The sequence below is a fragment of the Lethenteron reissneri genome, chromosome 40 (assembly GCF_015708825.2).
Source record: "Lethenteron reissneri isolate LAM-NWPU_2019-01 chromosome 40, ASM1570882v1, whole genome shotgun sequence".
Classification (NCBI taxonomy): domain Eukaryota; kingdom Metazoa; phylum Chordata; class Hyperoartia; order Petromyzontiformes; family Petromyzontidae; genus Lethenteron; species Lethenteron reissneri.
The window spans coordinates 12,337,382-12,351,841 of NC_083818.1; the positions used below are offsets into that span (position 1 = coordinate 12,337,382).

Here is a 14,460-nt window from a genome sequence, read left to right on the forward strand (position 1 = left end):
GGCGCGTGGGTGGAAGGGCTTTGTAAAATAAAGAACGCACAGTCTGGGCAAAACGCAAAGCAGGAATACTGTTGAACTTTAATATTTGAATGATCCGTCAACCGCTGTAATCGCAGCAAGATCAGGGCCACAGAGAAGTTGAACCAGTTGGAACAAAATGTACAGACCGACAAGAAAATATTTGTACATCAAGTAAACCTCAATCGTAGAATGCTGTCTCGATCTTAAATCTATAAAAAATAATAATAATGGTGATAGAACTGACTTGAAGAACTACTGGCCCATCAGCCTCTATGCCCACACACAAATGGTTCGCAAAGATCACTGAGAAGAAAGCCGTAAAGGGAAACCAGTCAGGTGAGTAAGCCAGGCTTAGAAAAAGGGTTATCTACCATTCATATACAGTACAATCAATTAGATTCCGATAAAGACTAATGATATCAAACACTATTGTATTTAGCCTCAGTAGACTGAAAATAACCTCTCCACCTGTACAAATACTGGTTTTGCCCATAATGGGTATCACCCGTGTCATTGAGCCCAATGTCTCCTGGGCATGCCTACTGCGATGAGAACTGCAGTGGTGACATTATTTGTCTGAATTAGAGGGAAGGAGGAAGTTGGACCAAAGGTCGCGTGTATCACTCTTAAAAAAAGCAAACAAGACGGGATCAATGTCACAGTAGCCCCATGATGAGAGTCCACGAAACGTTACAGACTTTGCACTCAAATAAACCCCTTTACTTCAAGCCTTCACACACAAATGTAACTCCTGTGCAAAACTTTTCAATTGTTATTGCTCATTTATTGAATGTGGCATTTATCACATAAAAGCTAGGGATGTAATGTCAGGCAATTCTATCCAGACTCAAGCCTGCTTAGTTCCCGAGGTTCGAGATGGGCGGACACATTCAGGGGGCACGTGGGTGTAGGGTACAGTGTGGAGAGCCAGCAGGGCCCCGTCGGTGCCATATACGATTCCAAGTTGATAACGGGAGTGATGGACCTTTCTTCAGCTTGCACAGTCTCAGCTCTGAAGAAGCTTGGGTAAATGCAGGACTCACCACTTGGGTTTGAGAGTTGAACAATCATCGAGATCGTGGAGCTCAAAGCCATCTTGTGCTGTAGACTCCCAACTTCAGTTCAAGACCACGCCTCTTCTGCTTTGTTGCCCGACTCTTCACTTAAAATAGTGTGTAAATATATACGTAATAAACAATTTACAACTCCACTCTGAATTAATACCTCCCCATGTGTCAATCTTGGATGGTGTTTAGCCATACTTCACGCTTGTCAGTGGAGGTTGGCAAAGAGTTGGGGCCCAGGACCAGTTCAGACAACACTTGCCACTGATGTTAGCCACGGTTGAGAAACAAACTGGTCGCAAAGTTCACAGCGTGGTGCGCTAACCACTGCATCACCGCTCCACCCCACCATACATTACATACACACCTCCTTCTTTGTAACACATCCTAATAGTTTGCTTATATGCAGTTGCACTTATAAGACGCTTCACAAACTCAAAGAGTTTTGTTTGGCCGTGTGACCGCGTGGATCTCACAGTTCCTCGTGCTCCAGCTCTGCCAGCAGGGCCCTGTACGTGCGCGCAAGCTCCCCGGCGCTGGGCCTGAGCGCCGGCTCGCGCTCCTTGCAGCGGCCGTGCACTCCGAAGAGGTGGAAGCGAGCGACGTCGCTTCCCCGCGCATCACCCAGCAGGAAATCCGTGACGTCGGGCACCTTCCACACGTCGCTCTTCTCGTCGTAGCCCGGCATGGCGCTCTCATCGAAGGGCCGATCGTCGTAGGGCCACCGCTGCTCAGGCGCCACGAAGTCCCCGCCGAGCTGACGGTGGCCGCACGTGGCGAGCCGGCCGGCGCCGCGGTCGACCGGCGGCAACGCGTCCAGGTCGCTGGCTACGGCGCGCAGCTCCGACGTGAGCAGGAACTGCGACAGTGTCTTGGCCAGGTCGTTGGAGTCGCACATAACGCGCGTGCCCAGTGGGCTCTCGTGCAGATATGCCAACACCTCCACGTAGCTCATCGCCACCTGCAATGACATCCGTGGATTCAGGCCGATTTACACTCGGCGATTTCACGGATTGTGATTTTATTGAAGATTTTATTACTTTTTGTCTTTTACCATATTGTTATTGTGTATAAAGAATTGACAATGCACTGCAGAGTTCTCTGAACTCATTCAGGATGCTCCCTTAACATGGCGCGAAACACCGGACATTGTGCCGAGCAACGTCTGGTACAACCCAAAAACACATCGGAGGAGATACGCTTTATGCTTTGTCAAGTCATTACGAGTCAACCGTGGATGACGCTCGGCGTGCGAGAATCTACAACCTGCATGCGCGTCCTCCAGCCGTGGCCCTGGAGCACGCGCTCGGCCGTGTGGAGCGCCCCCAGCGCGTGGTGTTCCGCCACAAAGGCGTCGTCCTCCTCGCACACCCCCACCAGCTGCACCACGTGGGGGCCCTGCAGCCCGCGCAGCATGGCCACTCCGTGCCGCATGTCGGCGCGGTAGCGTGGGTCCCGGAGTCGAGCCAGCGCCACGGTGAGGCCACGCCACTCCGCCAGGTGAACCTGACGCGGTGAACACGGCCGTACCAGGCGGCACCATTACGGACGCAACTCACCGGGCACGCGTCCTGAACACTCCCAATGCAAGCGAATCCAGCCCGAGGCTGGCAGATGCCGGTGGGAGACGACAAGGTGGGAAACTTGCCGGATTAGTTATTTTCCATCTCACATTTATTTCCCAATGCAATAATTAACTACGAAAACTACTGCATTGTTAACTATATTATTTTTATCCAGGAAATCCACACGGAATCATATGACTCTTTTTCAGCAGGATCCTGCATTTGTTTTTTATTTTAAAATGTGTTCAGCCAATTAATGATGAGTTGTGTTAATTATTCACGTGGGATAAAACTGGAGCACCTGGAGAAAACCCACGCGTGCGAGAGACCAACACGAATAGGTAATCTATAGTATCAACTATAGTGCCACGGGAACTATAGTATTACTAAACATACACAGGCATTGTGTCAATCCACTGTGAGATGAGGGCCCCTCAAGCTGGGAGTACTGAACCACACTTCACCAGACGTGGGAGCACAGCAGAGTAAAACAATGAACGTGTCAGCACTGCCCTCTGCTGCCCACAGCGTAGCTTTGCGGGCACGGGGATATGCACGAGAGTACCACCAACCGAACTCTCTTCTTCATCTCTGTCCGGCGACAGCTTTTCACCGACGCCGCCTTCTGCACTGGCGGGTTGGGGCTCGGAGCGCGGCGACTGGCGAACGGGGACGGCAGCATTGGTACAGGGCCAGGTTGGAGCAAGCTGCAGGGTTAATACCACGAGTAGGGATGGCGCGAGGGGGAGGAGTACGAGTATTCAGGTAGGATTAGGGATGGCGCTAAGCTTTGAGGTGGGGTTAGAGCACGGTCTGGGTATATGGTAGAGCAGCGAGACGCAGTGTCATGGTGAGGGATAGGGACAGAGATCGCGGCGGGGTCGGGGCACCTGCTTCACGGCGCCCTGCCCCAGGAGCCCACGGGGCCGCACCGCGCCCCGTATCTCCGTGCAGCCCAGCAGCGGCTCGCAGCGCGCCATGCCGGGCAGCCTGAAGGCGCCGCGGGCGCAGCCGGCGGCGGCTGCCCCTGTGCGCGGGGCCTCCTGCTGCCCGCGTCGCGTGAAGATCACCGCGAGCAGCAGCAGCAGCAGCGCCGCTCCCATAGCGACGCGGCGACTCGGCACCGCGCGTCCCAGCGTGAAGCAGCTTCCACCATGTTAGGTGGGGAGCGGAGGCCCCCACAGAGCCGGCGTAGCACCCACGTGACAATTTCCCTCCTCTTCTTGGTTCTTTCGGTAAAGTCACGTAGAAGGGAAGTAATAAAATAATAAAAATAAAACATAATAAAACAATTCTTTATTACTTCCCTTCTACGTGACTTTACCGAAAGAACCAAGAAGATGAATCCCTGCAGTCACGAAAGCTTTAAATCGAAATTTCCCTCCTATCACGCGCACTTCCCTACGTAAGATGGCCGCTGGCGAGGGAAGCGGGAACCAATCACAACCTTGCTTTGTGAAGGGACCCCCCCCCCCCAGGCCTGATAGGTGTCCCGCGCGATGCCTGCTAGTCAACGTGACGTCACAACACACGACTCATTGCAATTTTTATATACATTTTAATCCAAATGTTCTTGCATTATTTTTTTATATCCAAGTCAATCTGGTTTATAATTCACCGTTCGGGCTACTACATGTTCGTTTCCTAGATTTATTTTTAATAAAAATGTTTTTATTCATATTTGCTGGCTGTGAATTCACTCAACTCTCATGCCTGCCTACCTACCATCTCATTTATCCACCTCTTACCTTGATGGCGTGGGGTGCTTTACCCTCGACTAAACTTTGCTTCATGACAACACGAAGGTTTTTGCAGCCAATATTTGTTTGTTTCGAGTCTTCCTCGATGCGTAGCCGCGAGACGGACTACTCAACGCCACAGGGATTCATCTACGGAAGTCCTGTCCAAGAACCAGCACTAATCCCAGTTCTTCTGGGCCAGCCGCTTGGACCAAGCCTCGAGTTACCTTCTTCATGTAGTCTCCGGGCTTCCGCAGGACGCACCCCAGATTATCTCTCTCCATCGAATCGAGGAACCTACTCTTGGAAGCCCATTTCACCGAGGGTCCATTTATTGCTGTCCAGGGGATCCTCGGTGTGCGGCGGAGCCCTTTTATCTCAAAGGCCTCGATCCTCCTTTGTTCATCGTCCCAGCGCAACCCCCAACCGCGAGGTCAGTACAAAGCTATGGGCCGCACAAGCGCTTCCCCCGCTGGTGAATCTCGGCTGGCAGTGCGACGTTCCGTCCTGGCCAGATTGGATCGAGAGACGCCGTGACAGCCGTATCCAGGGTGAGCCGTCTCCAGACTTCTTAAGGATCGCAACAGGTATATGGAGTAGGTGGATGGAGAGGGAAGCGATGCACGTGGGGCATGAGGTCAGAGCCTAGGCACATGGTTTGGAACCAGGCCATTGCTAGTCCCGCTGTGAGTGGTCATGGACACAAGGTCTTGGCGCCTCTCCAGCTCCTATCCCTAACAGAGTTGTCCATCTTAGCGGATAACCCCCATTTTACTCCTTATCTCTGAGTAGACAATACAATGTTGTACTTTCTCTACATGGGAAAGCACTTCTTAACCACCCTAGGTTCTTCATTATATAACCTATCAATAGCAATCGCCATCTGCTTGCACTTAATCCCAAACTGGCTCCTTTCGTCTTTGCGCACGACCGCCTGCATCTCTCCACAGCCGGCGTTACTTTGAGAAAACCTTTCGAGATCCGAGCCGCGTTGCTTCCGAGTGAGGCACGCAGCCGTGCTCATATTTGAATGCTTTTATTGTAAAAAGTGAGAGTTCCCGATTCCACGCAGAGCTCCGGCCACGCCGATGCTGGCCGGAGCTCGCGCTAGCCCACGCGTCGCCTACGCGTCGCCTACGCGTCGCCCCCTCGCGCGGACGCCGGAACTCAGACCCGAGCCGCCGCTCAAGCAGGTACTCTAGTTATCTACAAGCTAGAACAGAAAACCAGGAACGCAACGCGCTTTAGAAAATCTAATCATCGGAGCCAAGCCTGGACCGCGCTCACGACGGGAAGCCAACGGATGGTTCCACTGCTCCGCCCCACGACACCTCGCCCGCCTCCTCCTCCTCCTCCTCCGCCACCCCGATTCTCCCCCAGCAAACGCGGGCGAGGATTGGCTCCTAACGGTAACTCACAAACGCTCACTGTCAACAAACGGCACTAACGAGGAACGCGAAACCTTACACGGATATGCCGACGATGGAGAGGGTTAAACCGACTGAAGTCACATTCCGATAAACACGAGCAAAACCATGGAGTTAAAAGCCCAAGGTGTGAGGAGGAAGCCCCGGCGTTGAGGCAGCGACGGTCGCTGTTCGCCCCGTGCTCTACCGGCGGTAAAAGTCATATCCGTTGTACCTGCAGCACACACGCACAAAAACACGCACACCCAAAGATTCCCTTGTAGCCTCAGAGAGACTGTTGGGGGCAATTGCTAGGAGGGAGCACCTCAGACATTCAAGTAATGCCATACAGGATGATGTTTGAGTTAGGTATTTTATACACAACACTCCTATGTCGATGCATCCATTAGGTTTACAAAATAAAACAAAGATCCACATCTATATTTTTATATATATACTCTTTGGTTCTTTCGGTAAAGTCACGTAGTTATAAAATAATTTTATAATTTTCTAACTACGTGACTTTACCGAAAGAACCAAAGAGTATGGATTCCTGCAGTCACGAAAGCTTCAAATCAAGATCGTATTTATATAATTTGCATACATCCGTCTGTCACACTCTGGATCCCCCAAACGGTAAGTGGGAGGAAAACATTCATAAAGCCAGCACATTCTGATGTCGAGAATATTACTGTGAAAATGTGCAAGAGGTGCGTGATTATACATGAAATATGTTAACATTGTTTTATTTTTTAAATGAATGTGTTGAAACAGGCAAACCATGATTATTCAATGCTTCCTCCCCCCACCCTTACGCTTAAGCAAAGTTGGAACGGTCTAGAATTCGGAGTGCCCTCGTTATTGTTTCAGCTTCCATCGCACACGCCATGTTCGTGGTTAAGGTTAATGCTTTGGGATGTGGTTATATTTTTGCTGTTGTGGTTGTGCCTATACTGTGGTTGTGGTTATAATGGTTGTGGTTTCAGTTATGTAGTTAAAAAGTGGTCATGTGGTTATGCATTGTGGTCATAATGTGGCTGCTGTGGTTATATTGTGGTAGTTATTGTAGTTATGGTAATGTGGTTTAAGTTGCGGTTATGTGGTGGTTATATTGCGGATGCTGTTATGTCGTTTTAGATTGGGTTAAAATGTGCATGTTATATTTGTGGTGATGATTGTGGTTATATTGTGCCTTCAAGTTAAGTGGACCGAGAGAAGGTCCAGGACAAGTTCTAATGCCACTTGCCACCGATGTGAGTTAGCCATGGCGAGAGATCAAAGTTCAGTGTAGGATTCAAAGAAAACCACTGCCCGTATATGTGTATAGACACACACACGGATTCACACACACAAAGTCACACACGATCGATGTACATACACACAAGCCCACACAAGTGCACACGTGGAAACAAGAATTAGGGACAGTACAGGAAGACCCTTACCACTCCCAATGACACCTGTCACACGGAGGCCTGTCACCAGTCGCCCACAAGCCAGTTGCACAGCAGTGCACACTCCCACATCAATCATTACTCGTGGTACAGCACAACACCACAAACTGGCATTCATTAAAGATCAACCTTCAACACTACGACCATCGAGATGCCTGGGTGCCTTTGGGTTTCAGAGAAATTAGATGGTTCTATGGAGATCCTAGGTTCAAACCCAAATTGGAACCACTGCGATGAAACTAGGTTCAACAACTTCTTGGTTCTTTCGGTAAAGTCACGTAGAATGGAAATAATAAAATAATAACACATAATTAAATACATTTATTATGTTTTATTATTTTATTATTTCCATTCTAAGTGACTTTATCGAAAGAACCAAGAAGATGAATCCCTGCAGTCACGAAAGCTTTAAATCGAAATTTAGGTTCAACAAGTATATCGAGTTGTCTCATCCGAGCTTGACTGCTCTGGGACCAGCAGGATATACACCCCCTGGTGTGTGGATAAAGAGGTCACGTGGAGGGATCTCAGATGTAGTTCTGTGACCCCTCCTTCCAAGGGCTGCTCTCTAACATGGGGTGATTATCTGTTGTTCGAGAGCTCCGGAGACAATTCACCACATGGCAGGATTCCAATAGCAAAACTGGACTCAAGGGAGGAGGGGGGAAGACAAAGAATATATATTTGAAAAACACCTCGAGCACCATGGCTTTCGGCCGCATACCTGGCCTCACTCACACGGGCCCTGGCTTCGTGCCGCATCAGCCAAACGGAGCCACCACTCGAGAAACACTGAGCGACTAAGTCGGCGCGTACAGTAGCGCGGTGCTATTTATATCGCCCACCACCAGAGCTGGCCACACGGGTCGTGAGGTGCCCATGACGCCAGGCGACGTCTCTCAGTACGCCAGCTGACTAGAACCCCCATCTGTCTTGTGACGATGCAAAAAAAAATCTGCCGTATGCTGGCTTTAACTTTATCGTGGCTCATCAGCGGGGTGTGTGGCCCTTCTACACTGCTGCTATAGACGATGCCCAGGTTGTTGTGAGATCGTCACAGCTGCCCATGGGCTGTCATCCTGTGAGCCAATAGGAGTCACTGTGTTTCATGCAGTGAGGGCACCGAAAAGGAAACTACGATCACACACAAGTAGGTCATGCAGTAGACTCCTCTGCTGGGCGGACAGGACAATTGACGCTGACCCTATCGATTTAAGGGACCAGCTGCCCATTTCTAAACCCCCTTCACCGAGGACCAATTTTATAAGCTAATAACACATTATCCAAATACCTCTGGCGCAATTCGGGCGACGGGTTTAAAACCGGCAGCCTACAGATTAAACCGGTCGGGATGGCAGACTATGTCTGCCGCAACTTGACTTCTGAGACAATAGCCCCCCCCCCCCCGGTGTTCGTTGTATAGCGGGTTACGGCCCTACGCGTGAAGCCATGTGCTCACACACACGTGAAGCCATGCGCTCACACACGCGTGAAGCCATGTGCTCACACACACGTGAAGCCATGCGCTCACACACGCGTGAAGCCATGTGCTCACACACGCGTGAAGCCATGCGCTCACACACGCGTGAAGCCATGTGCTCACACACACGTGAAGCCATGCGCTCACACACACGTGAAGCCATGCGCTCACACACGCGTGAAGCCATGTGCTCACACACGCGTGAAGCCATGTGCTCACACACGCGTGAAGCCATGCGCTCACACACGCGTGAAGCCATGCGCTCACACACACGTGGGCCGTGCAGCAGAGGGGGCTCTCTGTCGAGTGGGGGAGTGGACAATGGGCAGGAGGCGCAGTTACACGACGAGCCTGCGAGTGGCCTCTCGGTCCATCCAGAGAATATTTATGCAAACGTCACGCGCTGTTGCGCAATCCCCCCCCTCACTTCGTGTTGCTTAAAGGGGACTCTCGGCTCTGCCGAGCCGTGGCGCTCGCTGCTCCGATGGCCCCGGGGTCACGAAAGCGGGCAGCTACGCACCATCACGGGACACCCCCCGCACAACGCCCCGCCAGGGACAGCCACCCAACAGCACCGTCGACAGTGGATTGCCGCCAAAGCAGAGCTGCTGTAGGGCACGCTCCACCGAGATCCTGGTTAACATTGTGGGCTGCCACCGGGGATGAGACGGGTTCTCAAAGAGTCGCGAGTCCGAGGGACCTCCGCCAAGTCGCACATGTGAGGCGTGTAACAAAGCATCGATTCGTCAATTAACATAATTTCCTACGCTTCCAATACGTGCATCGAATTACGTGTTAAAATCGATAACTGACGATTATGCGAACTATGCAAACGGTTTTGTTAAACTGCTGCTTATGGAGAAGAGTTGTGTACGAGACTGCAAATAGAGAAAAGATCCAAAATAAAGAATCGATGGTTGGATCGTGCAAATAGATCAAATTACCGTGGGGGTGTATTGTTACATGCCTAATAACTGGGTACAAGCCAAGCGCAGAGCGATGCATCTGAATCGGCAATAGATGGGGCACACCGATGTGAGACGCAATGAGGAACCGCTCTCCACACGGCGCAGGGTTGTGGTCTTCTACGTCTCGTCCACACGGGGCCTGACGACAGCTCGAGGGGTTCGGCTTTGGGCAGTGACAGCTCGACACGTGGTTCCGCTCTTGCGAACACTGCTACGGGGTCTTTAACGTCAGAGTGAGTCTTGTCGGACCCGAAACTGCCGTGCGCTGCCAAACCCCCACACCCATAAATTGTCCTGGTCCCGTGTCGCGATGGGGGTGGAAGGTGCACGTCATGCCATCTGTGCCGTACTCTGCCTTGGTGATTCAAATTCCGATTGGATGTCCGCTGTGGGAATGGGACCGTGGTCCCTACGAGGCAGGCGACGGCTCGCGTCGTCTCGAGTGAATGGGGTCCCGTGACACGGGAGAGGAGGAGGAGGAGGGCCTTTTACAGCAGCGGAGGTGAAACGCTGAGCCCGCTTCTGTGGAAGCCCTGACGTGTAACTCAATACGGACAGCTGGTGCGCGCAATGAACCGCACCGCCCAATCTAGACACACCACTGGGCCACCACCCGCAAGCCACACCATGTCGGAATGATTGAGAAGGCCGTGGAGCCGAGCGGACTTTCCGACGGCCGGTACCAGCGGCGTTAAAATGGGCCTCTGTGGAGGAGGAGGTTCGTTAAGGACGCTCCTGGGCAGTCAACCTCCAACAACGGAGGGCAGAGCAGCAACACAACGAACGGAGCAAATGGGCGGCTAAGACGCAGCAAGTTGGCACAATGGGAAGCACAAGTAGTGCATTTGCCAGTCATCTCCGTCAACCCACAACACATAACACACCAACCAGTCACGGCCACGAGGTTATAACTCCATCCAGTCTCACCACCTCCACCAAACCACGGTCACAACACACGCCACCTGGCTACACAGCGCCAGTCATCAGCCCAAGCCCCATCACGCAAGAGTTGGCCATTACAATGTGGCGCCATGGTGGTGTTAGTGACTGAAGAGTGATGCAGGGGTGCCGAGGACGAGGGGTGGGTGATGATGACGAGGGGTGGGTGACGAGGACGAGGGGTGAGTGACGAGGGGTGGGTGACGAGGACGGGGGTGACGAGGACGAGGGGTGAGTGACGAGGGGTGGGTGACGAGGACGAGGGGTGAGTGACGAGGGGTGAGTGACGAGGACGAGGGGTGAGTGACGAGGGGTGGGTGATGATGACGAGGGGTGGGTGATGATGACGAGGGGTGGGTGACGAGGACGAGGGGTGAGTGACGAGGACGAGGGGTGGGTGACGAGGACGAGGGGTGAGTGACGAGGGGGGGGTGATGATGACGAGGGGTGGGTGATGACGAGGGGTGGGTGACGAGGACGAGGGGTGAGTGACGAGGACGAGGGGTGAGTGACGAGGACGAGGGGTGAGTGACGAGGACGATGGGTGGGTGATGAGGACGAGGGGTGAGTGACGAGGACGATGGGTGGGTGACGAGGACGAGGGGTGGGTGACGAGGACGATGGGTGGGTGACGATGACGAGGGGTGGGTGACGAGGACGAGGGGTGAGTGATGAGGACGAGGGGTGAGTGATGAGGACGAGGGGTGAGTGACGAGGACGAGGGGTGAGTGACGAGGACGAGGGGTGAGTGACGAGGACGAGGGGTGAGTGATGAGGACGAGGGGTGGGTGATGAGGACGAGTGATGAGGACGAGGGGTGAGTGATGAGGACGAGGGGTGAGTGATGAGGACGAGGGGTGGGTGATGAGGACGAGTGATGAGGACGAGGGGTGGGTAATGTTGCCCCTGCTCTCCAGGGCCCCATACCCTGCAAGTGTGTAGGTTGTATAAACACCCAACACTGATCTAGTCACACCGTGGATAACGGGTAAAACAAACCCAGCTACAGGCCTCTCGTGGGTGCCCTACAATTTCCGTGTTGATCCCTTGGTGTCTCGGGCCTCCTACCATCCAAACCACCCACCAAGTCTACAAATACCTAGCTCGGCCTTCACCTCCCAACTTAACCTGGGCGGCTTAACCAGGTCTCCAACCCTCATGTTTCTTACTGCCAGGGTAATGTTTACATCGAGGTCTCCATCCAGGCCACTTCTTTATCCTGTCGTCTGCCTTCATATGCCTCCCCAAAGCACGCTGTCGCCTACCCTTGCATCTCCCTCCCACAACATCGCAGCTGCCGGGCCCACTGTGGCCCCACTGCGGGCCCACTGTGGGCCCACTGCGGGCCCACTGCGGGCCCACTGTCGGGCCCACTGTGGCCCCACTGTGGCCCCACTGTGGGCCCACTGCCGGGCCCACTGCGGGCCCACTGTCGGGCCCACTGTGGCCCCACTGTGGCCCCACTGTGGGCCCACTGCGGGCCCACTGCGGGCCCACTGTCGGGCCCACTGTGGCCCCACTGTGGGCCCACTGCGGGCCCACTGTCGGGCCCACTGTGGCCCCACTGTGGGCCCACTGCGGGCCCACTGTCGGGCCCACTGTGGCCCCACTGTGGGCCCACTGCGGGCCCACTGTCGGGCCCACTGTGGCCCCACTGTGGGCCCACTGCGGGCCCACTGTCGGGCCCACTGTGGCCCCACTGTGGGCCCACTGCGGGCCCACTGTCGGGCCCACTGTGGCCCCACTGTGGGCCCACTGCGGGCCCACTGTCGGGCCCACTGTGGCCCCACTGTGGGCCCACTGTCGGGCCCACTGTGGCCCCACTGTGGGCCCACTGTCGGGCCCACTGTGGCCCCACTGTGGGCCCACTGCGGGCCCACTGCCGGGCCCACTGCCCCCGTACCCGTAGGTGGTGGAGGCGGTTGGAGGCGGCGCGGCCCCGCGCCTCGCGAACTCCAACTCGGCGGGCCCGCCCGGCGCGGGGAACACGGGGGCCGCGGGCCCCGCCGCGTAGGGCCTCGCCCGGAATCGCTCGTACAGATCCACGAAGCCGAAGCGGTCGCGCTGCTGCTGCTGTTGCTGCTGCTGTTGGTCCCCGGCGCCCCCGTACCCCCCGTAGGCGTCGTACGCGGCGCCGAGCGTGGCGGGGTGCGGGGCCGTGGCGAACGAGGAGGCCTGGGCCTGGTAGGCGCCCCCGTAGAGGCCTCCTCCTCCCCCGGCTCCCCCGCCCGCTCCCCCGGCCGCGGCGGCGGCTGCTGCCGCTGCGGCTGCGGCCATGGGACCCCCGTTGCGGTACCGCTCCACCCCGACCACGCCGAGGCCGCCTTGGCCCCCGGGCATCGCGCCGAGGCCGCCGAGGCCGCCGAGGCCACTCAGGCCGGCGGCGGCGGCGGCCGCGGCCGCAGCGGCAGCCGCGGCCGGGTTGGGCACCCCCGTGGGGACCCCGGTGGGCACCCCCGTGGGGACCCCTCCGAGGGCCCAGGCGGCGCGGCTGCTGTCTGTGGGGCAATCCTTGGACCAGTGTCCGCGCTCCCCGCAGCGGAAGCAGTTGGCCGAGCCGCCCATGCCGGGCGCCACGCGGAGTTTGCTGCGGCTGAGCTGCACCAAGATGCGGCGGCCCTTGAACTCGGAGCCGTCGAGGGCGCGGATGGCGGCGCGGGCGTCGTCCTCCCTCTCCATGTGCACGAAGGCGTAGTCCTTGACGATGTCGCACTCGGCCACGGGCCCGAACTCCTCGAACTTGGCGCGCAGCTCCACGTTGGTGCAGTCGGGCGTCACGTTGCCCACGTACATCTTGGTGGTGCTGCTACACTGGCCGCCGAGCATCAGCATGGAGGAGGAGGAGGAGTTGGAGGAGCCGCCCCGCTGCTGCCCGCGGCCGTGGGACGGCTCCACGTCGAGGGCCGCGCCGTGCAGGCGGTGGCCGCGCAGCGCCGCGATGGCCCTCTCCGCGTCCCCCGGGGCAGACATGTGCACGAAGGCGAAGTCCTTGATCTTCTCGCACTCGGTGACCTCCCCGTGCTGCTCGAACAGCTCCTGGATCTCGCGCTTGGTCGCCTGGAAGGGCACGTTGCCCACGAAGATCTTCATGGTGGACGAGGGGACGACGAGGTGGGACCCAGTACCGCTGCCGCTGCTGCTGATGCCGATGCGTGTCGCTGCTGCTCTACACTCTACCCGCTGCTTCTCTGCACGTTGCCGATGCCACTGCTGCTATTGCTGAACCCTACTCCTGTTGCCGATGCTTTGGTCTCTCCCGTTTCTCCCGTCCCTGCCTGCTGCTTCGTCTCCTGCTGCTGCTGCTTCTCCTGCCTCCGCTCCTGTCACTTTCCTGCCTCCCCAAGCTCCCCGCTCCTCCCTCTCTCCTCGTGCCACTCTCCTCCCTGCTGCTGCCTCTCCTCCCCTGCTGCCTCTCCTCTCCTCCCCTGCTGCCTCTCCTCTCCCTGCTGCTGCGTCTCCTGCTGCTGCCTCTCCTCTCCCTGCTGCTGCCGCCGCCGCCGCCTCCGCCGTCGTCTTCGTCGTCTCCGCTCTCTCTGCGCTCCTCGCCGCGGGGGCGACCCTAAGATGGCAGCCGAGCCCGGACACGAGGGACCGCGGCGATTTGCTCCCGGCGTGGGCACGTGTCGGGGACCGCGCCGAACCGCCGCTGGCGGGCGGGCGCGCGCCGCAAGGGGCCGTGGCGAAAATCCGCCGGCACCCGTTTCTCGAGTTGAGGGACCGCCACGAATGTGAATGCAACGCGCGAGAAGCGCGGTGACGAATGAGAGGCCGAGCTTCGCGGTGACGCGTGGCGCTGCTGGTGCTGCGTTGGCAGCGGGGCACACGCA

The 14,460-nt window shown here is 56.2% G+C and overlaps 2 protein-coding genes across 2 annotated transcripts; both read right to left on the reverse strand.

The window, feature by feature from the left end:
* Positions 1-78: 78 nt before the first annotated feature.
* Positions 79-3,811, reverse strand: POMK (protein O-mannose kinase). The gene is made up of 3 exons (XM_061568136.1): positions 3,541-3,811; positions 2,352-2,591; positions 79-2,046 (listed from the first exon to the last, which is right to left on the reverse strand). Exons 1-3 carry the CDS (start codon positions 3,751-3,753, stop codon positions 1,558-1,560), a joined length of 942 nt encoding a protein of 313 aa, XP_061424120.1. The 5' UTR covers positions 3,754-3,811; the 3' UTR covers positions 79-1,557.
* Positions 3,812-5,409: 1,598 nt separating this feature from the next.
* LOC133352311 (RNA-binding protein 4B-like) lies at positions 5,410-14,250 on the reverse strand. The gene is made up of 2 exons (XM_061567889.1): positions 12,537-14,250; positions 5,410-6,030 (listed from the first exon to the last, which is right to left on the reverse strand). Exons 1-2 carry the CDS (start codon positions 13,721-13,723, stop codon positions 6,000-6,002), a joined length of 1,218 nt encoding a protein of 405 aa, XP_061423873.1. The 5' UTR covers positions 13,724-14,250; the 3' UTR covers positions 5,410-5,999.
* Between the last annotated feature and the right edge of the window lie 210 nt (positions 14,251-14,460).

What these genes read in the sequence shown, in the direction of transcription:
- LOC133352311 (XM_061567889.1), bottom strand. Translation starts at nt 13,723, where the DNA reads ATGAAGATCTTCGTGGGCAACGTGCCCTTCCAGGCGACCAAGCGCGAG. An exon ending in ACCGCCTCCACCACCTACGG is followed by an intron (nt 6,031 to 12,536) that starts GTACGGGGGCAG and finishes TGTGTGCTGCAG; the next exon opens with GTACAACGGATATGACTTTT.
- POMK (XM_061568136.1), bottom strand. Translation starts at nt 3,753, where the DNA reads ATGGGAGCGGCGCTGCTGCTGCTGCTGCTCGCGGTGATCTTCACGCGA. An exon ending in GGCAGGGCGCCGTGAAGCAG is followed by an intron (nt 2,592 to 3,540) that starts GTGCCCCGACCC and finishes TCACCGCGTCAG; the next exon opens with GTTCACCTGGCGGAGTGGCG. An exon ending in GCTGGAGGACGCGCATGCAG is followed by an intron (nt 2,047 to 2,351) that starts GTTGTAGATTCT and finishes ATGTCATTGCAG; the next exon opens with GTGGCGATGAGCTACGTGGA.